This window comes from Doryrhamphus excisus, chromosome 14 (assembly GCF_030265055.1).
Source record: "Doryrhamphus excisus isolate RoL2022-K1 chromosome 14, RoL_Dexc_1.0, whole genome shotgun sequence".
NCBI lineage: Eukaryota > Metazoa > Chordata > Actinopteri > Syngnathiformes > Syngnathidae > Doryrhamphus > Doryrhamphus excisus.
In genome coordinates, this window is record NC_080479.1 from 12282282 (window position 1) to 12308285 (window position 26004).

The 26004-nt window shown below is 39.3% G+C and overlaps 1 protein-coding gene across 1 annotated transcript; it reads right to left on the bottom strand.

The window, feature by feature from the left end:
• Window positions 1-108: 108 nt before the first annotated feature.
• On the bottom strand, window positions 109-25938 carry rims3 (regulating synaptic membrane exocytosis 3). Its single transcript, XM_058047826.1, has 7 exons — window positions 25768-25938; window positions 21226-21546; window positions 9871-10012; window positions 9687-9799; window positions 8620-8721; window positions 8395-8534; window positions 109-7401 (listed from the first exon to the last, which is right to left on the bottom strand). Exons 2-7 carry the CDS (start codon window positions 21500-21502, stop codon window positions 7189-7191), a joined length of 987 nt encoding a protein of 328 aa, XP_057903809.1. The 5' UTR covers window positions 21503-21546; window positions 25768-25938; the 3' UTR covers window positions 109-7188.
• Window positions 25939-26004: the final 66 nt, after the last annotated feature.

Consider the following 26004-nt stretch of genomic DNA (forward strand, 5'->3'; position numbering starts at 1 on the left):
AGGAAACAATCTGGCAACATGGCTTATGAAGACCTGATGATGATTGACATCAGGTGTGCTGAGGTGGCTCCGCCCCCCGGCAGAACATACGATACACACAAAACAGGATTTGTGATTCAACTTGACTTTAATGACTTTGCGTCCAGAGGTCAAAGGGCATGCAAATACAGGCTTCTGAATCGGAAATGTTTTTTTTTGTTTGTGTGTGTGTGTACCCCTCAGTTTGTGTTGTTTTCTTAAAAAAATTACGTGCACCGTAAGTCATCAATTTTGCAGCGTACAAACCACAAAAATACCAGTTTTACATTATCAAATACTGCACATAGAAAACATTTACAAAGCACGGGTAGAAAATTACAGCTTCTCCCTTTTTTTTTCTCTCGCTCGATTTTTGCCCTAAAATGCATCCGCCCACGTGACGCTGTCCTTTTTTTTTTTTTTTTTTTTTGCAAACACCTCAGTGGAAAGGTAATATTATAAGGCCTGTTTAGAGCGGACCACCAGCAATGTGGATCAAGGTTCAACTTTGTGTGTGTGTGTGTGTGTGTGTGTGTGTGCTTGTGTTTCTTTAATCAACTTCTTTTGTCCTGTTGCATTCAGGGACACTTGTGCTTTGCTGGCTTGGGAAATTGACCTAGAAAGTGTGGTTGGGGGGGTCGGGCCTTAGGATGGCTACTTAGGAAACCTGTGCTGTGATTTTTAACATTAAGCAACATGGATGAAGACAAATTGACACTTAAAGTGACACAAACAAACAAACATCATGTCTGTTCCTGTTCACATGAAAGCTGCTACATTGGCAATAAAGGAAGTACAAATAGCAGATATCGTTCCTGCCTGAGGCGCCGCAAAATGGGATTGGAAGTCTTCATTTGTCCGCCACACAACTCTAAAGTATAGCCACTGTTAGAGGCTACAATCAATAGTTATTGCCTGTGAAATAAAAGCCAAAGCTCGTGCTACTTTAAGATTAGGGTTGCATCATTCTGGGAAAACATTCCGTGGGAATTGTTTGGATTTTATTTCATTTATAATACTCATTCGGCAGGTATTTACATTAAAGCAAATTGAGTTAGTCAAAATGTTTTAAAATTGCCAAATAATTATTTTATGTTCTATTACTTTTACTTCAAGTATTACCATTTCATTAGTACTAGTAATAGTCAATTATTTCTACTATATTTCAATGTAATATTTTATAGCTACTATTATAATTATTCTTATTATTTTATTATAAATAATATTACTAAAGTGGTAGTAGTATTTCTATGACGGTAAATTAGTGCCGCTTTTTTTTAAAATTATATTTTGAGAACTAAGTTTACAAGAAAAAAAGTTGTAAATTCATGAGAAAGTCATAAATTCACCAGAATAAAGTCGTAAATTTACAAGAAATTTTTTTTGTAAATAAATGAAAAAAAGTCATAAATTCACAAGAATAAAGTCGTAAATTAACGTGAAAAGAGTTACAAATTCGCGAGAATAAAGTTGTAAATCCACAAGAAAAAGTTACAAATTCACTAGAATAAAGTCGTAAATTCATGAGAATAAAATTGTAAATTAACAAGAAAAAAGTCATAAATTCACAAGAATAAAGCATCAGAAAATGGCTGTTATGACAGGGTATTAAAATAATCTGAGATTTCAAGAATATAGTCATAAACGTACGAGACAAAAACTCACGTAATGACATGTAATATTATGAATTTTTCTCGTGAATGTACTATTTTTTTTCCTCATAAAATGTAGAACTTTATTCTAAATAAAAGTTAACATTTTAAAATTGATGTTCAATTAAAAAAATATTACTATTATTTATATTGTATTATTAGTTTGCATGCTTTTTTTTAACAAATTATCCCCACAGGTTCCTCTTGTTTCCCAATACAATTTTAAATATATAAAATTCCAATAATTCCTCAGCCAAACTTCACATGGAAAGTTCCCAGAAACCCTATTTAAGCTACAGATTTTTTTATGCGGATTCTTTGCATCTCTTCAAAATCTGTCGCTAGGCAACTTAATCCGCCTCCTCGCCGAAAAATGACTCCACGTGATGGACAATGAAATACAAGAATAATCAGCGTAACCATGCGGTAAATAATATCATGTACAAAAGTCAAATGCTATCAGCCTGATACTTGGTTCAGATATGTCAATAACTAATGAGTTAATTCATGCTCATTTCACCCACTGAGCTGTTTTCTTCAAGGGAATACACAAATAATACAGTAGAGTACAAGTAGTAGTCTAAAAAGACAGTACTGTAAAAGTAAAAGACATAAAAGGTACACTGGTTAAGAAATACATTCATAAAACTCTACATTTACACACTTACTGTATATATAGTATATAGATATTGGATGTAGAACTCCAGTAACAATATTTCAAGCAAAATACATTTGTCAAAACTTTGTGTGCTACAATAAAGTGAAGCATTGATGTCTCTTTTACAATAACAATAATCATAATAATCATAATAATAATAATAAGGCCATTGTAAACTGAACAAGCCCTCATCTTCTTAGACACGACCTCCTCGCAATATCGCCTCTCTGCTTACAAAAATAAAATACATTTGCAACAGGTTGATTGAAGATACAGTACGTTTTTCTTTTTGTTTTTTTTGCACGCAACATGGTAGCTGTGGACATTCAAACCTCAGATTAACAACAAATCTTCATCTAGGGGTACAAAGCTTTACGTCAGGGGTGTACAAAGGGGGGGGCTTGTGTGTCCCTTGGCATAATCCACAATGAAAACCAATAGGATTCAGTTTTTTTCCCAGTCCTGTATTGTTCCGCGAATTGGAGTGGCTACAATGTTATTGTGCGACTGCTAAATAGCCCACCATGGGGCCAAGGAATGTTGCAAGTGCCACCAATTCACTAAAGAAGGTGAGAAACACCATTGAATTGGATCTCTCCAGGACGTACGGGAATAACTTTGAATCCAATTGTTATTTACTACTATTTCACATTGTTTTATGCACGTGAAATTATTCTCCCTAAAATGTATGTTTTGTTTCGTTTTTGGGTGTCTGGAACAGATTCCAAAGGCAAAAATCACCTCGATTTTCAAAGTAACGATGTTCCAATGGGTCGACCTCGGACACAATGGAGGATTATGTCCCCCCCCCAGCTACCCTGGGGAAGTCTAAGCGAGCAGCACGGGGGAAAATTTTGGCCTACATCTGTTTTATTATTGTGGCTTATTCTAAATGTTAAACCTTGGTATGTTTCAAATATTTAGACAAACCATCCCCAGCATTGCTCACTGTTGGTAAATAACCCGCCATGGGGCCAAAGAAAGTTACATTCCTTCTCTCCGGGATGTAATCAAAAAAATGTTTATGCAATTCCGACATTTTGGAACAAATTAACAACAAAAAATGAGGTTCCAAGGGTTTGACCTCAGGGCACAGTGGAACTAAAAACCAGGAAGTCTGTGCTTCCCAACTAAGGATGCTGCCCCACAACCCGGACCCTGATAAGCTGGAAGAAAAGGATGGATATAGATCTACATTGGTTTGGTTGTAGCGTCTTTACCTCACAAAATGTATCAAAATGGCCCCCAAACAACACAACCTTTGGACACCCCTGCTTCCAAAAAAAAAAAAACCCAAAAACCTCCCGTTTCAGTGCTTTCACATTCAAAACGTTACCATACAGGCTTCAACGACTTTCATCTCAAGAAAGAAAAAACAGCAACACATGATAATGAAGTGATAGAAATCTTTTAAAAAATCTTCATATCCCCCAAACGTGCATCCTTTACCCATCTTGACTTCATTGAAAATATCTCCATATCTATCCTTCACTTCTACACTCGTCCAGTCCTCACTCTCGTTAGTCGCTGCACACACTCACACCTCACGTTGAAGAAAGGCAATTTTATATTTCACGTTGCTTTTTGGTTGCGGGATTCAAAAAGACGCTGATAAATACGTTGAGTTGTTTCCTTCTCCACTTTTCTTGTCTTAAGGGATCACCACACAAGCAAAGACTGTCGGAAAAGCTCCAAAACACTGCCATTAATGTCAATATTATTATTTTTTTCTTTGTTTTTTTTTTTTTGCAAAGGAGTAAACATTCAGCAGTGAACATGGATTTGGATGGGGGGGGGGGTAAAGTGGGATTTTTTTTTTAGGAATCACAAAAAGATTGGTGTGCAAATACAGTATTTGTACTTATTTTACATTATCATGCCAGCTGTCCACAAAAAGACATATATATACTATATATATATACATATATATATATATAATATATATATAGAACACCATACAATATTATAGGTGAATAAAATTGAGATCAGTGAGACTTTTGTTGGCTGTGAGGATAAAAAGCCTCCAAGAGGAATGAAGTAGAAATGCAAACGCGTACTTAGTGCTCATCAGCGGAATGTACTTTAGTACCAACATGCACTGCTGACTCTTCAGTCACTCCATAGATAACAGTAAACGTCAATAGCTTCCTCCTTTTTTTTGTTTTCTTTTCCCGGAAAACAACTACATTGAACTTCCTGCTACACCTTTTCATGTGTGGAATTCATCTTTGAGAAAGTGCTACAAGTTAAACTGCCCTGTTGTTGTTCAAAAACTATGAAAAAAAAAGCAACAAATGAAGCAAAATAATAATCATAAATAAACAAACGTGCAGATACAATTCCATGCTGGCATTCAATGAAAAGAACCACATAGCGAAACAGCATAGAAGTGTGTGAGAGAATATTATTTTACAATAAAGTGCTGTATGGAACAGAAACCTACGCTAATCTATACCCGAATCAAACATCTGTACTTTTCGCATCAGTCGAGAAAGGGTTAAAGGTCATTGGTATCAAGTGTGGGTGTGAGGCCTCCTTATTCCATCCCATGCTGAGAAAGTCAAACGCTGGTTCACAGAAAAAGATGCGAGTGATACTCCCTCCTGCCTGGGGAGCACTTGCACCCTTTATAAAGGTCCCGTATTATGCTACTCGCCTTACAAAGCTGTAAAGGTTATTTTAAAACATGTAGCGAAGCCTGCTTTTTTTTGCTAAGCTACTGTCCATGAAGTTCTCAGCTTATACACAGGCTAGGCTCACATCAATGAATACGGAGATTTTGCCTTCAACCCAGTTGGCAGATCTCAAAGCTTTTTTTTTTAATGTGTGTAGCGAAGCCTTGTTTATTTTTATTTTTCAAAGCTGTCTTCCATAAAGTGGTAGGAATTTATATAGGGCACGATCATGTCCATGAGGAAGGAGTTTTGTTATTCAAGATGTCATGAAAACCAGACTGGCAGAGGTCTAAGTTTTATTTTAAGATGTGTAGCGAAGCCTGCTTCTTTTGTACTAAAGTATTTTTTCACATGAAGTTTTTAGTCTGTACACAAGTTTGGCTCACATCCATGAGGACAGAGTTTTTGCCTTCATGATGTCATGAAACCCAGTTGGCATAGCTCAAAGCTTTTTTTTTTAATATGTGTAGTGAAGCCTTGTTTATTTTTATTTCCATAAAGTGGTAGGAATTTATATGGGGCACGATCATGTCCACGAGGAAGGAGTTTTGTTATTCAAGATGTCATGAAAACCAAGCTGGCAGAGGTCTAAGTTTTATTTTAAGATGTGTAGCGAAGCCTGCTTTTTTTTTTTACTAAAGTATTTTTTCACATGAAGTTTTTAGTCTGTACACGAGTTTGGCTCACATCCATGAGGACAGAGTTTTTGCCTTCATGATGTCATGAAACCAGTTGGTATAGCTCTTTGTTTTAATATGTGTAGCAAAGCCTGTTTTGTTTTGTTTTTTTCAAAGCTATGCTCTATGAAGTGGTAGGTATTTACACAGGGCATGATCATGCATGCCCATGAGGAAGGAGTTTTATTCTTCAAGATGTTATGAAAACCAGACTGGCAGATGTCTAAGTTTTAATTTTAAAACGTGTAGCAAAGCCCTGCTTTTTTCCCACAAAGCTACTGTCCATGAATGGGGCAAGGTCATGTCTATGAGGAAGGAAATTTTGCCTTTGTGTCGTCATGGAACACAGTTGGCATAGCTCAAGGCTTTGTTTTAATATGTGTAGCGAAGCCTTGTTTGTGTTAGTTTTTCAAATCGGTCTTCCATGAAGTGGTGGGCATTCATATAGGGCATGATCATGTCCACAAGGAATTAGTTTTGTTGTTGTTTATACAAGATGTCATGAAAACCAGGCTAGCAGAGGTCTAAGTTTTATTTTTAAATGTGTAGCGAAGCCTGTGTTTTTTTTTTTCCCTCCCACAAAATGTTTAGCATACACACTGGGCAAGCTCATGTCCATGGGGAAGGAAATGTTGCCTTCAGGTTGGCAGAGCTCTATTTTAAGACGTGTAGCAAATTATATAATAAACCCCCCCCACCAAAAAAACTCCAAAGCACCTCTTCTCTCAACAGTGAGGGAGATGATATATTCTGCTGCCATTTGGAGGTTCTAAACAGGCTCTGGGGGAACATATTACTGTTAGAACATCATTAAAACAATCCATTTTGCATAATAGGAGACCTTTCATATGAAGCCATGCGTATTTCCCAGCATCCCTTTTGTGCTCAAGGCAAGTGTTTGATATTTTATCCAACGCCCTTCAGTGGAAATAAAGCGCCACTCTCTTATATTACATTGGTCAAAGGCTAAATGAGTGGTCTACAAAAGGTTGCAAGCAAACATGCAGAATGCAGCCAATACAGACGTGAACACAAGGAATTGTGTAACCACCAAGCTATACTGTATATGCTGTACTTATGTATGTTTTACTGTATGCATATCTAGATATAGTCAGCCCTGCCCTGTACAACAATAGCAGTGTTGCTACCTCACCTTTCATTGGCTCTGCTACATATCCATACGCTATAATGTTCTACTAGATCATCTACACGACTAGAAGAAGAAGAAGAAGGATTGCTTTGGTTTTAAAAAATAAAGTTTCTTAGTTTGGCATAGAGAGTTTAGAAAGTATGGAACTGTGGAACCTTGAATGAAGGTTATGGCACCGTGAAGCATGGTGGGGAGTGGGAAAGGGGGGGGGAAATGCTACGTTTTGGGGTCAAATATGCCGCAGCGATGACTTCTTGGAACTAATACTCGCTAGGTGGCAATGTGCGTGATGGACGTGGAGCTCTTGGAGAGACAGTCTGGAGTGGTATGTACAGTACCGACGCTTGAATGACTCAGCTTAGGTGCACGACGGGCTGGTGGCGCTCTCCAGCGACGACTGAGAGAGGCGCCGGGCGAGGGGTCCGATGCTCGGGTCTGCCAGAGAGGAGGTAGGGAACAGCTTGTACCAGCCGCTGACTGTGGCGGAGAGGTCCAAATCCTCCAGCAGGATCTGGGCCATTCCCATGAAGCACTTGTGGTCCATACGCCCGTAATCACCCCACACTATTACCTACGGACCACGACAATAAGGTTGATGGCTTGTTATGCAAGGATACCTAAACAGTATCCTTCTATAGTCTTTTGAGGTATAATACAGTATCATGTACACAGTACAATGATTTTGTTTACTCAAATAAATTACTTGTATTATTATTAATAAAATTGCATGTTTATTCTGGTAAAAGTACAACTTTTTTCTTCAATAATTTAAGGTTTTACTGTGGTCATACTGTTTGGTCTTTTAAGGTATAATACAGTATCATGTACACAGTATAATGATTTTGATTACTCAAATAAATTACTTCTATTATTATTATTATTAAAATTACATGTTTATTCTGGTAAAATTACAACTTTTTTCTTCAATAATTTAAGGTTTTACTGTGGTCATACTGTTTGGTGCATACCTTACATTTATATATTTATGACTTCAATAAAAAGAAAAATATTTGTATATTATTCCCCGAAAATTGCATGATTAAAATATATATTATATTTAATTCTAGTAGAAATAATATTTTTATTTAATAAATAATAATAATAATAATAATAATAATAATAATAATAATAATAATAATATAATATAAAATAACAATATAATTAATAATTAATTAGTAATATAATTAATAAAAATAAATAAAATAATAATACTAATACAATATAAAATAATATGGTTATTAACAATATAAATATTAACAATAAGCAAATAAAATGAATAAACATAAATATATTTTATTTATGAATGCAATAAAAATTTTACTCCCAACATAATTTTATTTTAAGATTACATTTTTTTAATCTGTCTGTCAAGTCAATTCAAATTACCTAATATAATTTTTGTAATTATTTCAATTCCACATTTTTTATACTTACACCAAAATGTAAAAATTATATTCAAAATATGAGTTCATTCTTGTAATATTACAATTACATGGACTTTTTCTTGTGTTTTTGTACGAATACAAATAATTGTATACAATAGTATTAAAAAGGAGTGAAATACCTGGAGGACTTTGCCCTGAGGACTCTCATCAAACAACAGAGGCTGCTGGTAGCTGGGGTCAAGGTTCTTCTTCACGACTTTGGTTTTCTTCTTCGCCAAGCACACTCCATTCTCCAGGACGTACACCTTCACGTAGGTCGCTACATGTGGCAGAAGAAGAATACAAAATACAAATGAAAGAAAATCATAAAAACTAAAGGTGTCCGTTGATATATATATATATACCGGGTATATTCCTGGATCCTGGTTTGGGGATCAAGCCTCTGGCCTGGTTGACTTCCACCTCCAGCTGACCTCCTCTGTCCACCATGCCAACATGGACGTCCCCTGCAGAAAGATTTTTTTTAATTATTATTTCCAAGAAATAATAACAATAATAACAAAGCCGGAGGTCTTTGCAAGAAGCTTGGCTTCATGCGTGTTGCCTTTTTTACCACTAGAGGGAGACATAGAGTTGTGTGTGTCCTTACTGAGCTATATCCATATATTCTATATTCCATGCACAATAACTTTATATGCACTCTCCTTGTGCTTTAAGGTGCACAATGGCTTTTCACCTTTACAACTCCCTGTTTCTTTTTGGTGCTTAGAGTCTCATAGTTTGCTTATGGGGGTATAGTTGTAAAAATGAAAAACTGAGGGGAAAAATAGGGTGTTACAAGAAAATGACATGGGTTGTGTATTTATTATATTATGCCTATATTTATACATATTTTATATATAAAATGCAAATATAAATTGGCATACGTCACTTCACATAGGATACATAATGCTTTTCACGTATTCTTTCACATATATGCATTTTTTTAAAAATCATGTTTATTCTCATAAAATTGCAGTTCTACACCCACTAATAAAAAAATTACAGAGTTTTAGTAAAATATAAAAAAAAATGTCTAGCATAATTAAGACTTTTTTCTTGTAATACCACCTTTTTATTCATTATAGTTATGCATTAACATACCTATGCATGCTAAAAAAGTCTATATATTTGTATTGCATTGTGTGTTAGTGTTATGTATACTGTATGATATGCACTTTAAATATGTGTAGCAAAGCCTGCTTTTCATATATATAGTTTAATATGCACTATTTTGTGTGTGTGTGTGTGTGTGTGATCCTATACCATATTAACCTGCAGAATATAAGACAACCCCTTTTTATGAGGACACTGGTAGATAAAAGCGTGTCTATAGAGGCGTAAAGACTAAACTTACAAGCAAATCAAAATGTGCAGTAAGAACAACTAGAGCAGAATAAAAAGTACTCGGTCCACTCCGCTGGTGGCTTACCCATGGGAGGTGTAGCTAATGTTTGCCGCCCGACAATCTGAGCGGGGCCTAATCCATCCAGGAAGTCGCTGAACTGGCTCTCGGGCCCGAGGCGCGTGGTCGGGAATACAAATCTGAAAAAAAGTCTGGGATGTCAACATGGGCTCGGTGTTATGTTAAGCATTTTCACGAGGCGGACGCTCACGTTCCGTCGGAGCTGTTGGAATTGGTGCTGCCGTCTGTGGAGTCCTTGCTGCCCTGCCGCGTCACCCGGTTCCTCATTTCCACGGCGATGCCAGTCTCCGTGCTTCGTCGGATTGTGCTGCGGAGCTTCTTGGTGCCGCCATCTGAAAAGGAAGACTTTTTTTAAATCATCTTAGAATGCAGTTGGAAGTTCAATATGAAGCAGTCAGTCAGATTTAAGAACTAGAAATTGGAATTTGCATAAAAATTAAAATAAAAATAACAAAACATTTTCTGTCATGACCATGATTGAATGGTTCATCTTGGAATTCAACCTATTATTAGTCCAAAAATATGCATATTTAAGATAATTGTATGTATTCTTGAATTATCTCACAACGGGCACAATAATCCCTAAACTATGCCAAGAAAAAACTCAACTCTGAACCCCTGATGTCACTTCCTGTTCACCCCCACTCATGTCCACTTGCATAAGAACACATAAACACAACTTTTATGTCTAATATATTGGGTAATAGGAGTGTAAACGTGACTATAGGGGTGTTATTTAATATCTGGAGGGCTCTAATTATGTTAAACCCATCATTAGAAGGTTGTAAACAGGTTTATGAAGCTCTAACTACAAATATGTTCCTTAAATGAGGAATCCTAAAGCCACTCAGTACAGATAACTATCGGAAATATTGGTTTTTAGCAACGGACATCCATAACCAGTGTAAAATTACTGGAAGAAAATATTCTGTCGTTAAAGTTTGTGAAGGATACTAGCACTTTGACGCTATGATCTGCTAAATGCCGTGACATGTCTTCAGCATGCTTGACAATGGCGACTGTAAGAGCTATTCCCAGCTTCAATAAAGCAACAGCAGCAGAATCGTCTCCTGTGATGACACTCGATATCTCTGATAAAAGGATGTGCTCATGCAGCATCAGCATCAAAAAAAAAAACCCTCCAGAGTTCTTCTTCTAGATACAGCTTATGGATGCCCACACGTACAAAAATGCTAATCCTTTGGAACGTATGTGCAACGTGAGCAGCGCTTTCAATCCTGAACTGCATGTTAAACACCGGATAACAAAGCTTCCCTTTTGTGGTGCAGACGTGATGACAATAGGAAGCGGCGGCACGTCCTCCTCGTCTATAGGTGCCCACGCGCTGCAGCCCAGTGAAGACTTTTAAGGAGAGAATGCACAAACTGTCACATTAAAAAAAAAAAAAAAAACATGGACGCCACTTCATTAGCCCTCCAAGCTCATTAAGCATCCTCCTCATCACCATGACAACGCCACACCGTGGAGGAGGCTGAGCAGAGAAAAGTGAGGATTATTTTTCTGGAGACGGGGGGTCTACGAGGCGTGCTCCCAAACTTCGCTACCGCTGCTATGACAACCCACCCGGACCACCTGGAGACCGCTGGCGCCATGGAGACAAGCTCAGCCCTCAATTAAACCACACACACTTTGTACCATATTTCAGAATGAATAAAGTTGTATTGCAATTGTAAGCATTCCACCATGCATCAAGTAGCGTTCAACTTCATATTCATTTACTCATTTACCAGCCGGACCCTCCCCTCTCATTAAAACAGCCCCCAGTAAGGTGCAGTGATCCTTCCTTCCTCTTTAATCCCCTCCTACTCTGCGCTCTCCCCCTTTCCCATTACCATGGCAACACAGTCTGCATTGCACCAAGAGCCCCGGCCGACATGCTCCCCTCATAAGCCTTTCCCCTCTCGGAGAGCCTTGCCTTCATGTCACTTAGAGTGCTTATTATTTTTATCTTTAGCTCCTTGTCTCCTCGTCCTGTAAACACGCTGTGCTCAAACTTTTTCCACCGTGGGCCACATACCGAAAAATTGAAGGATGCGGGGGGGCCACGTGATACATTTTCAGACATGAAAGGCGCTCAAACCAATCCGATGTAGGTCAATACGTGCTAGGCTATATTAGCTTTGTGTTGTACATGATAGATGGCATCATGAAATCCTGCAGCTTCCTGCATCTTTGTTCACTTCCTGTTTGGGAGTCACTATTTTCTCCAAGGAATAATCAGTAGGGATGCCCGATTCTCAATTTCCGATACCGATATCGGTCGATACCAATATGTGTAACATGGTGGAATGAACACAAATGTGTTTTTCAATATAGATTTTCATGATTGGGAAAAAATAAGATACCGATATACATTTTTATACTGATATCGTATCAATGATTATCAGAATACTGAATGTGTAATCATAAGTACCTCAAAATAATAATTCCATCAATGAAAAATAGAGATACAGTCATCCCTCGTTTATCACGGTTAATTGATTCCATGACTGCGATAAGTGAATTTCCCACAGTAGGATTCTCAACTGGAATGTACAGGCTACAGGATCACTGCAAGAACACGACCTTTAACCTTTAGCAAGCTAGCAAGCTAACTTGTTAGCCTCCGATGTATTTACTGGACACTCAAGAACTGGTTTAAAAAGAAGCCCAAAATGTACCACTTCCACATGGAATGGGAGGACTTCTTTCATGTAATTATTAATACAGATTTGTAATTTTTTGGGCTGCAAATGACCCCCAGGCTGCACTTTGGACAACCCATGCTATTTAGTGCCGGTGACATACAATAGCTTAACATGTAACAGCATGTCCCATCCAAACCAAACAAATAAGCACTTTTTTTTTACTTTTCCCTGCAGTTCTACTCCCTTGTATTCATCTCAAGTAAACACACACGGTAATTAGTGCTCGTCAGACATGAAATCTGTGCGGGTTTGAAGTGCTAAAAAACATTACATAAGCTAGAGGGGAGGCTGTTTAATTGTCTCCTGATGGCTCCACTATGATACGAGGGCTAAGTCATCCCAGGAGACTGGCAAGATAGCAGGAAGCATGCAGTGTGATGACAGGCAAACTTTGTGCACATAAAAGGTATGAAGTGCAACCCACATCTTAGATAACAAGTCACATGGAAGCAATGGAGTCGCTTCAATTGTGAGAATAAAGCCCCACGCATCGTATTTTGTGTGAGTGGGGGGGGGGATCAGTGGCTCATTAAAGCTGCTCTGACATTTGGAGAGAACACTGATGAAGCCTTTTCTCATTATGTGCCGTAATATGGAATGCTGTTTTTAGCCTCCCCGGCTGCACCCACATGCCAATTGGATGCACCGGTGACGGCAGCGAGCCGCCATGCATAGCAACAGTAACTAAGCACGGGTGTCGGCCGATGAAAGATTTTTGTTGTGGCGGCGTCTTTACTGCTGGGGCCGCCTTGCTAAATTTGGAGCCCTGAAAAGACGGCGGCTTCAAGGTGGAGAGTAAAAATAGAGATTATTTATAGATGAATGCGTTACGCTTACGTAAGAAGAAAATGACGCCTGAGCGTTTTTCTTGATTGGGAAGATGTGAAAAAGGAAAAACTGATGCAAAAGTTGCAAAGGACCAGGAAAGGGTTGGACCATATCGGCATATTGTTTTCGCCAAAAAAGCCAATATCGGACATCCCTAGTTTAAATATACTTTAGGAAGCAAAATGTCCAGTTTATTTCACTTAATCGTGATATAATGTCACATATTTTACTCTAAGTACATTGAATGTAATATAAGTACAAATTTACAGTAAATGTGAAAAAAAAGCTATTGAATTTTTTTCAATAAATTCCCTTAAATTTCCCAAAATTTTGTTTCAAATGTAAAAAATTGATGTACATTCAAAATTTATTATTTATAATTGTACAAAATTAAAATTAATTTCTACAAAATTCCTAAAAAATATAAAAAATTTAAATATTAATGTATATTTATATATCGTGTGTATTTCTGACTTTAATTTAGTCCAAAACCTGACAAATTAACTCAAAATTAAAAAAAGATTAACATGTGACAAACATTTTACAATATGATTAATATATTAATCATTAGTCATTAGTCATAAAGGACTTTAATTTTGTCCATAATTAGTTAAACCAACTGCTTCTCTTGTATACTAATTAATATAACCAATTAACTCAACTCAATTAAAAAAAATGGAGGTACAAAATAACAGGACAATAGGACAGCTGACTGCAAGTAACTACGTCTTCCGGTAGCTTCTGCTGGTAGCCTAGCAACGCCACGCTGCTGCTCCCAGCATCTCTAGACCGGTAAACACGTGCTCGACGATGCCTGCAGTGATATGATGGTGCATGAAGAGTTCAAAAGGCACCTCCTGTGTGATACGGAGAACAGGAAGATCTCAAGGGACGACCCTGGTGACCGGTGACAAGTGATTAGCCTTTTGCACGCATGGGAAATGGTTTCTACTAATGGAGAACCTCCATGTGCGGCAGGATGTCTGCCCGTGAGTTAATATGCGGCACAGGCTTCTGCCTAATGTCAATTAATTACAAGCGGAGGGGGGGAGGCAATCTAATTCAGAAGTCATTTCCCAACTGGAGGCTTGATGCTTGATGAGAAGAAACAGAGCTGACTAATGTTTTCATCATATTCATTCTTCCCGTCTTTTCACAGAAATGGCACTAAAAGGTTAACGGAAAGATGATGATGATGATGATTTCAACATGTCGCAGACTGGAGAGGAAAATGGCATTTGGACTTTCAGAAGCAACATCGGCTCATGTGGACTTTCCTGCAGTGCAGCATAAGTCTGTCTGTTTGTTTACATTGGCTGGGGGGGAATGCATGTGTGTGTGTGTGTGTTGTTTGTTCAATACACCAACCACTCATGGGTGTTTTTCCCTCCAGGAACGACACAGGTAAGGGTGTATGTTGTGTATCATGGGTTTGGTACACCAATACACACACGCACACACACACACACACGCAGACATGCAATACACACTAACAAGTCACAAGTCCCAAACACATTATACACAAAAACTAGGAATGTCTGATACTGGCTTTTTTGACAAAAAACGATATGCCAATATTGTCCAACTCTTAATTTCCGATACTGATATCAGCCAATACGGATACCGATATGTCTTATATGACATATCTCCTGTGGTGGAATGAACACATAAGTGTTTTATACAGCATTTTTTTAATATCGTTTTTTATGATCAGGAAAAATCCAATACCAATATCGGCCGATAATTATGGGTACCGATATTTATTGGACGTCGCTAACACAAACACATACAACATAACCGGGGGGTAATAAAGTCAAAATATTATGAGAATAAAGCCATACTGTAATATTGCAAGAAAAAATGTATAAGAAGAAAGCTGAAATAAACCTAATAATAGTGTGCTTATGAGGCATTTAAGTGCACTGCGTATTTCTGAGTGTCCCCCTGCACTTACCTCTGTGTTTGCTAGATAAAATCCATTCATTCATTCATTTTCTACCGCTTTTTCCTCACGAGGGTCGCGGGGGTGCTGGAGCCTATCCCAGCTGTCTTCGGGCGAGAGGCGGGGTACACCCTGGACTGGTCGCCAGCCAATCACAGGGCACATATAGACAAACAACCATTCACACTCACATTCATACCTATGGACAATTTGGAGTCGCCAATTAACAATTAACTAGCATGTTTTTGGAATGTGGGAGGAAACTGGAGTACCCGGAGAAAACCCACGTATGCACAGGGAGAACATGCAAACTCCACACAGAGATGGTGGAAGGGTGGGATTGAACTCTGGTCTCCTAGCTGTGAGGCCTGCGTGCTAACCACTTGAGCGCCATGCAGCCCTCAAGGAAAATTATAAGTATAAAATTGTGTGTGTGTGTTGAATATATGTCCTGCCCCAACAATTTGTTAACAATTTTGTTAACTCAGTGCAACTCACAAGTCAAAATATTTGCCCACCCTGGATATAACCTATACATGCATACACACGAGACAACTCACTAACCCAAACACAAAACACACATAACACATACGTACGTGTGTCGATGCAAAAGCAACAACACACTAACCCACACTGACACCAACACGTCACCAAACCCATTCCACACACAACACATACAACGTGAAGTTGTGAATGCCTTCCACCCGGAGACGTACTGTGATGCCTCAGACGGCGTGTTGTGAGGCAGTGATGGTTCCAGACCAAGCAAGACTTGAGTCATCTTAATGAAGAGATTTTCCCTGAAAAGCACCAACTAATCACTGAGAGCGCTGCTGCCAGAAGGGTGACTCAGAATGAGAGCAAAAGTAGGACACAGTGAAGCAGCCCTTTGTAATTAGAGGTCAGGACAGTGGTATTGACGTCTTGACTATTTGCCGTACTCTTTGGGGAATTAAGAATATTATCGTTGGCTTTTTTTTTTACCCTATTTGGGGCTTGCAGCATCCCGCTGCGGGTTTTATCTAAAACTACATCAAAACTGGTTCTGGGTCAGTTCTTATTACAACCACATGGGTCCGTGGGCCGCAAGTCAAGGACTGGACTGGAGGGCCGACTGCAAAAAACACTAGTCAAAAACATCTGCGACAGTAGCGCCGCTGTTTTTAGAGACTTGTTACAAACTGCAACTACTGTATGAATACTCCAGCACCCTGCTGTGAAAAACACGAGCCAAAGATCCTCTATGTGACAGGAGCACTCTGCTGTTGTTAAGCACTGACTTCAAAAATGCTAGTCAAAGATCCTCCTCATGCTATTTCTAAGCACGTACAGCAAAATGCGAGTCAAAGATCCTCTATATGACAGGAACAGCTTGCTGTATACGACCTACTGCAATAATACACCAAAGATCCTATATATTACAGGAGCTCTCTGCTTTTTTAAGCATCTTTTGAAAAAAATGCTGTTTTATGCACCTGCAGCAAAACACTAGTCAAAGATCCTCTATGTTATAGGTGCTTCCTGTTGTTTTTAAGCATCTACTACAAAAATGTTGTTTTTAAACAACAACCAATGCTGTTTTTAAGTACCTGCAGCAAATGCTCTCTGCTGTTTTTAGGCATCTACTGCAAAAATGCTGTCTTTAAGTACCAACCAATGCTGTTTTTAAGTACCGGCAGTAAAACGCCAGTCAAAGATCCTCTATATGCCAGGAGCGATCTGCTGTTGTTAAGTACTTACAGCAAAACGGTAGTCAAAGATCCGCTATGTGGCAGGAGCAGTTTGTTGTTTAAGAACCTACTGCAATAAATCATCAAAGATCCTCTATATTACAGAAGCTCACTGCTCTTTTTAAGCATCTATTCAGCAAAAATGCTGTTTTTTTTATGTTACTGCAAAAACACCAGTCAGTCAAAGATCCTCTATATTACATTAGCACTGCTGCTTTCAAGCACTTACTGTCAAAGATGCTCTATATCAGTGATTCCCAACTGGCAGGTTGGTCATATTAATTTATGCATTATTTGTATGCATGCAGTTCCCCATTTGCTTAATAAAATGACTGAATAAATTCACCTAAAATGCACTTTGTGCATATAATAATCTTTAAAAAGGTGACATTTGGGGCTGCAACTTAAAAGGTATAAAAAGGTATTCCATGAGAGTGGAAACTGATAAATGTGCTGCTTTTATGTCTCAGTGAAGCATACTTGTGCCACTATACATCCACAGCAATAAACATGCCAATAAGGAAATAAAAAACTATGGAATGTGAAGAAGAGCCTTGTTGCCGAGTGGGTGGAGTGAGATGACACACTGCCAAATAAATGCACATATACGTACACGTACACTTACATACATATATACGCATGCATATATTCCCACTACGGCAATCCTTCCATTATTAATCTAACACTGCTTTGGTGTGCTCAGTCCCCAGAGGGGCGCCCCTCCTGCGAGCTCTGCGTTTGCAGTCATGGATGAAGCGATGAAGCTCACACAGGAGATAAAACCGGGCTCGGCGGAGGAGTGAGTCACCCCTCAAAATCCGTGGAAATGCTTTGTATACGTGCCTTCCTTGGGTGAGTGAGACTAATAATAGCAGGCAATAAATACACCACAGGCAGAACAAAAATGTCATCCCAAAGCTGGCCCGTAACAAATCCTTGAATTAGGACCCGAACATGGACTGCACCAGGGGCGTGTTTACATTGCACGCATGGATTTGTGATGCAACGCGTGTTATGTAAGCAGCAAATCATGCATGGAGCTCATTGAAACAGACACACTCTTGTCTTGAAGAACATGTCGGACCTACTTTGGATCAATAAGGAAAGGAGGACTGCGGGTTCAGGTGTGTTACAGGCCACGCCCCTCAGCTTTGACTGTGTTTACTTTGCATCATATTACATTTTCTTATTTTCTTTATCTACATGAATGAACGCCTCCCAGTATAATACGGTGAGAGACTACTTCACTGACCAAGCAATAATGCCTGTAATGGTTAAGTGTCCCGAGTGAGATTATACAGTAAAAAAATATGCCTCGTCGACAAAAAAAAAGGGTCATTAGGTAATATTCCAAGCAGAACACGCTGAAAGATAGAAGATAGGCAATCTACATACTTGCCAATGTAATGCCTTGCTTTAGTGGTTCATGTCAATTAACCTGAATATAAAACAGCCAGCACGAGTCAACTCATTCAGCTGATGGTTTCATTCCCAAAATGCCCCGAATCATATCAGACATTGTGTCGTCATTAAATAACAACAAATAAATAGGTTCAGGATAAATGACATCAGACACTGCAGTAGTCATTAAACAATAACAAATAAATTCAGGATAAACAATATCAGACCCTGTTATAGTCATTAAACAATAACAAATAAATGGGTTCAGGATAAATGATATCAGACATTGTGTCGTCATTAAATAAATAAATAGGTTCAGGATAAATTATATCAGATACTGTTGTAGTTAGTAAATAATAAATAAATAGGTTCAGGATAAATGATATCAGACACTGTTGTAGTCATGAAATAATAACAAATAAATAGGTTCAGGATAAATGATATCAGACATTGTGTCGTCATTAAATAATAACAAATAAATAGGTTCAGGATAAATGATATCAGACACTGCAGTAGTCATTAAATAATAACAAATAAATAGGTTCAGGATACATGATATCAGACATTGTGTCGTCATTAAATAATAACAAATACATAAATAGGTTCAGGATAAATGATATCAGACATTGTTGTATCCTTCCTCTACTTGCTCAAGTTTTCCATCGTTTTATTTCATTTTTCTAAACCACCTTTCTGCTGCCGTAATGTAGTATAATTAGTATAATATAATATTGTGTTTATTCAGTGTACTAGACCCCAATGACCAATTAACCCCGTGGCTTATTGCTTATTATTATCGGCTGTCCAACCAAGCACAGAAAGTGCTGCGGGGGGAGGGGGAGCCGAGACCCCAAGGCCGCCTCGACCGGCCCCCGTCAGCCAATCGATGAGCCTGCCATTCAAAACGTGGCGCCCTGACAACAGAGCAGATTTGACCGTTAATGAGCACCAGCAAGGAAGGTCAAAAAGAAGCCTGATTGAAATTGACTGAGCGCAGGAAGAAGATGAGGGTGGGGTGGGGGCACACGTCATTTTAAGTCCCCATTTTTAGCATTGAGAAAACAATTTAGGCTTGTTCAATAAACAGCCTTTGCAGCACATAAATGGAATCCTGATGCTTTTTCATGTGAAAGATTCATCTAAATATAAAATAATACATCAAATCATGCCATTACATAACAGAGCACCTCCTTGACGGTAGTACTTTTGGGATATAGGACATCGGATAGAGCACAAACCTCCACCAAGAGGTCTAAAATCACAATATTCTGGAATACTCTTCCATAGAAAGCACTCCAACAAAGGGGAGCTATACGGTATAAGGGCGTGAAGAAGGGTACACGATCCTGTGATTTAGTTCCAGGCGAGATATGTTCTCCTAGCAGCTGAGAACATCTAAATTTAGACACCCCCCTCTTCCTTTTCTTCACATCCTCAGCCCCTCCGAGCCTCCTCATCCTTACTTTGCCTTCATCAACATGAGCACAGAGGTAAACCAGCATGGGGTGAAGGGGGCCCGAAGCTCCCGTGGCGCTTGTATCGACAATCCTCCCTAGACCCAATATCGTCCCAACACGTGATGGACGAAGCACAGGTTACAATGCAAGGAATTGATTTGCACGTTCACATGTGAATGACAGCATGTGTTCCTGTTTACACGGCCTGGTAGACATATGGTGACTCTGTTAGCGCTGGCACTGCTAATGTGTGTTGGACATGCACACGCCTCATTGTCACGCATCCACTCCATTCCATCTCATGGAGGAGAGAAGAGAGAGAGCGTTTCAAAAGAACGGGACCAAGGATTTTTTAATGGTATTACAGCTTCAACTTTACTTTTTGGTGTCTGGTTGGTGGAAGATGACCGAAGACAACAAAGTTTGGACTGTAGAGCAAGAAAAAAGGTTCCATACAGACTCAAAAGGTGGAAATAAATACCAATAAAAATGCAACAAAGGGTCCTATTAGTGTTCATCAGTTTGTTGGTTTGGGGCACTGACTCATTCCTCAAGCTTAGCAACCACATTATCTTCTTATGTTACTACTTTATTCTCATAAAATTACCTTCTAATCATTATTATTAAATATATATATATATTGAAAATTACTTTTCATCATTATTATTAAATATATATATATTGAAAATTACCTTCTCATCATTATTACTGAAAATATTTATATTGAAAATGAATTTTTCATCATTATTTTTCAAAAATATATATTTAAAGTTACCTTCTCATAATTATTAGTAAAAATATATATATTGAAAATTAACTTTTTGGCATTATTTTTCAAAAATATATATAGAAAATGACCTTTTCATTATTCGTTTTCAAAATAATATACAAAAAATGACCTTTTCATCATTATTTTGCCAAAAGTATATATTGAAAATGACCTTTTCATCATTACTTTGCTAAAAAATATATATTGAAAACTACCTTTTCATCATTATTTTTCAGAAAAATACATATTGAAAATAACCTTTCCATAATTATTATAATTATATAATTGAAGTGAATTAATAAAGTGCATTGCTCTTTCACAGATAGGATGTATGGAGCTTTCTCAAATGTAAGAAACTATCAAACCTCAGCATATGACTAGTTTTCCTCCTTCCCACCAGGAGTGAGTGGGTTTGTTTTGACGTCTGAGGTATAAAGTAGCTCTACTGCACCAGCATGATATCTATAATTATACCCGCAGGACACAAATCACGCCCCAATCATGATCATCCTTCTCCATAAGTACAAGCTGATACTGCAAATGTTATGTTGAGGAGGAAAGGGGGACAAAGAGAGAGAGCATGGTAACAGTGAGAAGGAGGAAAACGGTGGAAAAGGAAAAGGTCACTCTGACCCACAGATGATGAAGTCTACGGTGCTAAAAAGGATGAAGTGTTTGGCTGAAGATAAATAGTCAAAGAGTACACTGACCATGCTGGTTTAGTTGTTGCGTGCTCTTGCTCCACTGTGACAAGCCCACGATAGCCACCATCTTGGCGCCCAGGCTGGAACGCCGCTTCTTGTTACCGGCCAGAGATGTCGTCTCGGGACCCCCGCCGCCACCACCGCCGCTGGGACTCTTCTCTAAGTTGTACATCGCCCCCGAGATGCTGGAGGAGCGCACCACGTTCCGAGCTGCCACGCTCAGCCCGCTGAGGGTGCTCAGCCCGCCCGGGCTGGGGACCTCCACGGAGCTGCTGAGCATCATGGTCCCGCTGGTGTGGAGGAGGGGGCAGGAACGCTGTATTGGGGCTGAGGGAACAACAATGGAGGACATAAGTTACTCACGTCAGTCAGATTATTTTTCTATGCAGAACAACAAAAAGCAGAAAGGTCATCTGGCGAGGAGGGCGCACTTGAACAAACATCTCCAGTCATGGCCTGCTGTTGCCTGGCCAAACTTGTCAGCTGCTATTTGTCTCCTGTGTTAGGCTGGAATCATATTTGGGCTCATGTTTACTGTTCTCATAAATGATCATAATCATAGCATAAACACCATTGTAGCACGTCTACCGTACATGATATAAAAATGACCTTTTTAAACGTCACTTTACACCTCAGCGATGCAGGCGGTGTTATTTAAAAAGCCAAACAATACCATCTGAGCGTCTGCAAACACTTTTTATACACAATTTGTACGGACCGGTGCACACATTCTTTATGCTACAGCACCCATTCCTGTTGCAGGATGTCATAAATAATACATATACTGTAGAGTGAATTTGCCCTTAATACGTCTTTAGAAATTAAAAGGAAATGGGCTTCTGTTGCCGCTTGTCACCAAAATGCTGACTGCTCCAAAAATACACCAATTGTTCCTGTTTGAAGGGTTGCGATATAAGAAGATTTTGCTGTTTTGGAAGCCAACAGTAGTGGATGCAAGGGATGGGGGGGGGGGTCGGTTGGTGCGCAGTGAACAGAGGAAATGAGGATAAGGGAACAGATAGAGAAAGTCTGCCAGTCATGAGAGATAAACAGAATACATCTGCTCTCACATAGAAGAAAGAGAAGAAAAGGTGGGCGGAGAGGATGATTCAAGATGAATAGGTACAGAAGAACCGCCATGGATTTGACATGTGACGTTATAGTCGTGTTAAAATTGAGAACGCTTTGTGTAATGTTATTATTTTCAAACTGGATTATTTTCCAGCAAAAACAGCATCACTTCCTGTAGTGGATTAGGAGTAATTATTTTTTTTTAAATGGACGCTGGAATATACTAGAAATGTGTTTCACAGACGGGGGAGTAAATCAGCAACAATCAGGTTGCATTTATTTATGTCTTAAATGGCTTACTTACTGTTATTATGCCTACTGTATTGGGTAATACAAATTAAAAAGCGACTATAGGGGTGTTATTTCATGTCTAGAGGGCTTCACATGAGTCCCAACCAATGGACTGACCTGTATTTAAACATTTAGCCAAGCTATTCTTCATCCATTATGATAATCGGCAAGAATTGTGCTGCAGCGGCCACAAAGACGCACTAAAACGGATGACTCTTCTCAGGAAATGTTTGGAATTGAGCCTCCTTGATGATAATCATCAAATCCCTTCGCTCGGGGTGTATCATTTTAAACGCTCAATTTGCTCGGCCCTATTTTACACGCTAATCCCCGCACAGCTGAGCTAGCAATACAGACTTTTTCATCTCTGCGGTAAATCGATACCCCACGTTCAGGGACAAAAGTATTGGGACAGCAACAGGAAGTGGGGGGGTTTTGAAGGTAGTCAAAGATCCTACTGCACACTTCTTGTCAAAGATCCTCTATATGACAGAAGCACTCTGCTGTTTTGAAGGACCTGCTGCAAAAACACATGTCAAAAAGCGCTTTGGTGTTTTTGAGGCTCTTCCGCACAAAACTAATGCAAGTCAAAGATCATCTATATGACAGGGCTGCTTTGTTGCTTTTAAGGACTTGCTGCACAATCAAAATGCAAGTGAAAGATCCTCTAAATCACAGAAGCTCTGTGCCATTTTTAAGGTCCTGCTGCACAATAAAAATCCTCGTCAAAGATCCTATATTACAGGAGCACTCTGCTTTTTTTAAGGACCTGCTGCAAAATAAAAATGCTAGCCAAAGATGCTATATTACAGGAGCACTCTTCTTTTTTAAGAACATGCCGCACAAAAAATGCTGCTACATATTACAGGAGTACTAAGGAGCTAAGGAACTACTGCAGCGAAAAAAAATGTCAAAGATCCTCTATATGACAAAAGCGCTTTGTTGGTTTTGAGACTCTTCTGCACGCAAAAAAATGCAAGTCAAAGATCCTCTATAACAGGGCTGCTATGCTTCTTTTTAAGGACCTGCTGCACAATAAAAATGGAAGTCAAAGATTCTCTATATCACAGATGCTCTTTTCTGTTTTTAAGAAGCTGTTGCAAAAACACTCGTCAAAGATCCTTTATATGACAGCAGCTAAAGATCTGCACAAAAATGCAAGTCACGAATCTTCTATATGACAGGGCCGGCCTTACTGCAAAAAATACTCATCACAGATCCCCTGTATACAGACAGGAGTTAAGTATCGGCTGTATTTAAGGGCATACTGCAATATGCAAAGATCCTCTATACAAAAGGGGCCACTCAAGGCTGCAAACACACTGATCAAAGATGACGGCAGGGCCGCTCCTCTATATGACAGCAGCACAGAAGAACTTAGTGCACATAAAAATGCTAGTCAAAGATCCTCCATATGGCAGGAAAGGCAAGATGGAGTTATTCCACATTTTCTTTGCATCAATTCCCAGGGCATCAACATTATATAGAGTATGCACATTAACAACAAACACAACAGGCATGCATTTCTTTTTGGATGAATTTAGTGTTTTGTTGTGTTCATCACAGGAAGTGAGGGAAAGTCACTCGGTCAGCAGCAGCAGCAGCAGCAGGGGTCTTGAAATAAAAGTCAGAGTGGAATGGAGGGAAAGTGGGTTAAGAAGAGAAGGGTGATGGATGAGGCCGAACACTTTCCTGACTCATGGCTGCGTTCCCTGGTGACTAATGTGGTCAAGTGACACATGCAACCCTCCTTTGCCCCCCCCCACTCCCCCACCTCCCTTTTGGCTGGGGGGTACAGTAGCGCACACACACCCGTGCATATGCGGATAGGTGAAATAAACTCATGTCCGAAGCGTATTACATCATGTGTCATGTGACAATAGCTACTAAGGCATTTTCAGAAAAAACAAATATTTGAGTACCAGAAAAATGGCAGCCATCTGCATGAAATAGCTGTAATTCCTAAATGGGACTTAATTGAAAGTGAAAGTCCACCTTTATTTTATATGCTTCGCTTTCATACCGCCAAAAATGAGAATAAATACAACAAATATCAGTATGGTGAAGTCCAGAGGTCACCTTTGTGTGTCTAAAAAAAGACTCTTGGAATAGATTTTTTGGGGGGGTGGGGGGGTACTGTTGCAAGTCCTTGCAAGAAAAGGTCACAAGAAGCGTTCAAAAAGTAGATCCAAAAACAAAATGAGTCTGACCCCTTTCTGATGTGCGCCCCCATACAATTTAGTTGACTTACCCCTCCCTCAACAAGCTAAAGCATACATGCGGCAATACGCAATATTCTCGCCATGCATGTTTGCCTTTGCCCTTCTCCACTGATCTGATCAAAGAAATGCCATCACATATGTGCATACTCCATATTCTCTTTGATGGAAGCCTGGCCTTTAAAAGTAGCCATTTTATCTGATGCCATGTATCCTCAAACACATGCTAGTGTGTTTGTGTTTGGCACCGTCACAGTTGTATAAAAAACACCAGTCTCCATTCATTGGGTACATGAAATGATTGGAAAAATGGCTTTCCACAGCTTGAGTCTCTTCCCAGTTCTACTGTCTCAATGGATTACACAGAGGATCAAGTGGGAGTCAGACATTGGATTTCAAGAGTTAAGCACATGGATAATTATCCTCTTTCTCCCTTTTTTTTTTTCAAAATGAGCCAAAAAAGTGCCTGCTTGCCTTCCCAAAGCCAGTAGAAGTAGTCACGCTATTCTCGGAGCTTAACCGCTGCATGTGTCAACAATACCAAAACCAAAACCAGAAAGGTTGACCTCACTCCCATCCAAAAACAAGACATTTGCGTACTTATGCACTCCTCCTGTGTCTGCCATCTGATATAATCTCACACCTCAGCATGCCACGTGCTGCATGATAATATGCTTATGAAAATAATATGCTTACAGTATGTGCTCTACATTCATCATCACACGCAATTCCCAGCATGGAAGAGACAAGACAATGCATGCACCCTTTCACTTCCTGTGACAACTTTCACTGACAATGACTCAATCAGTGAGGTCTGCTGCAGCACAAGTAAATCACTAAAACTGTCCAAATATCCTTTCAAAAGCAATTCAAAACTGCATTTACTTCAAAATGCATGCATGGCAACAGTGATTCTACACCATTGCGTTACATTGTGCACAATGTGGTGCTGAAGCTGAGCACTTACCACACGGAGAGGCGAAGAGGAAGAGCGGTGCGCGTCGGAGGTTGTCAAATAACGGTGCGTTGGTTTAACCTGGGTATTAGTGTCATTGTTCGGGTGGTATTTTGGCGGGTGAAGTGCTAAAAACTGCACGGCTCTGTGGCTCCGGTTGCTGTGCGGCTGTTGGCGCTGCATCCAAGGTGGGGTGTGAGCTGAGCCGGGGGGGGGGGCGGTGCTGAGGAGGAGGAGGAGGAGGGTGGG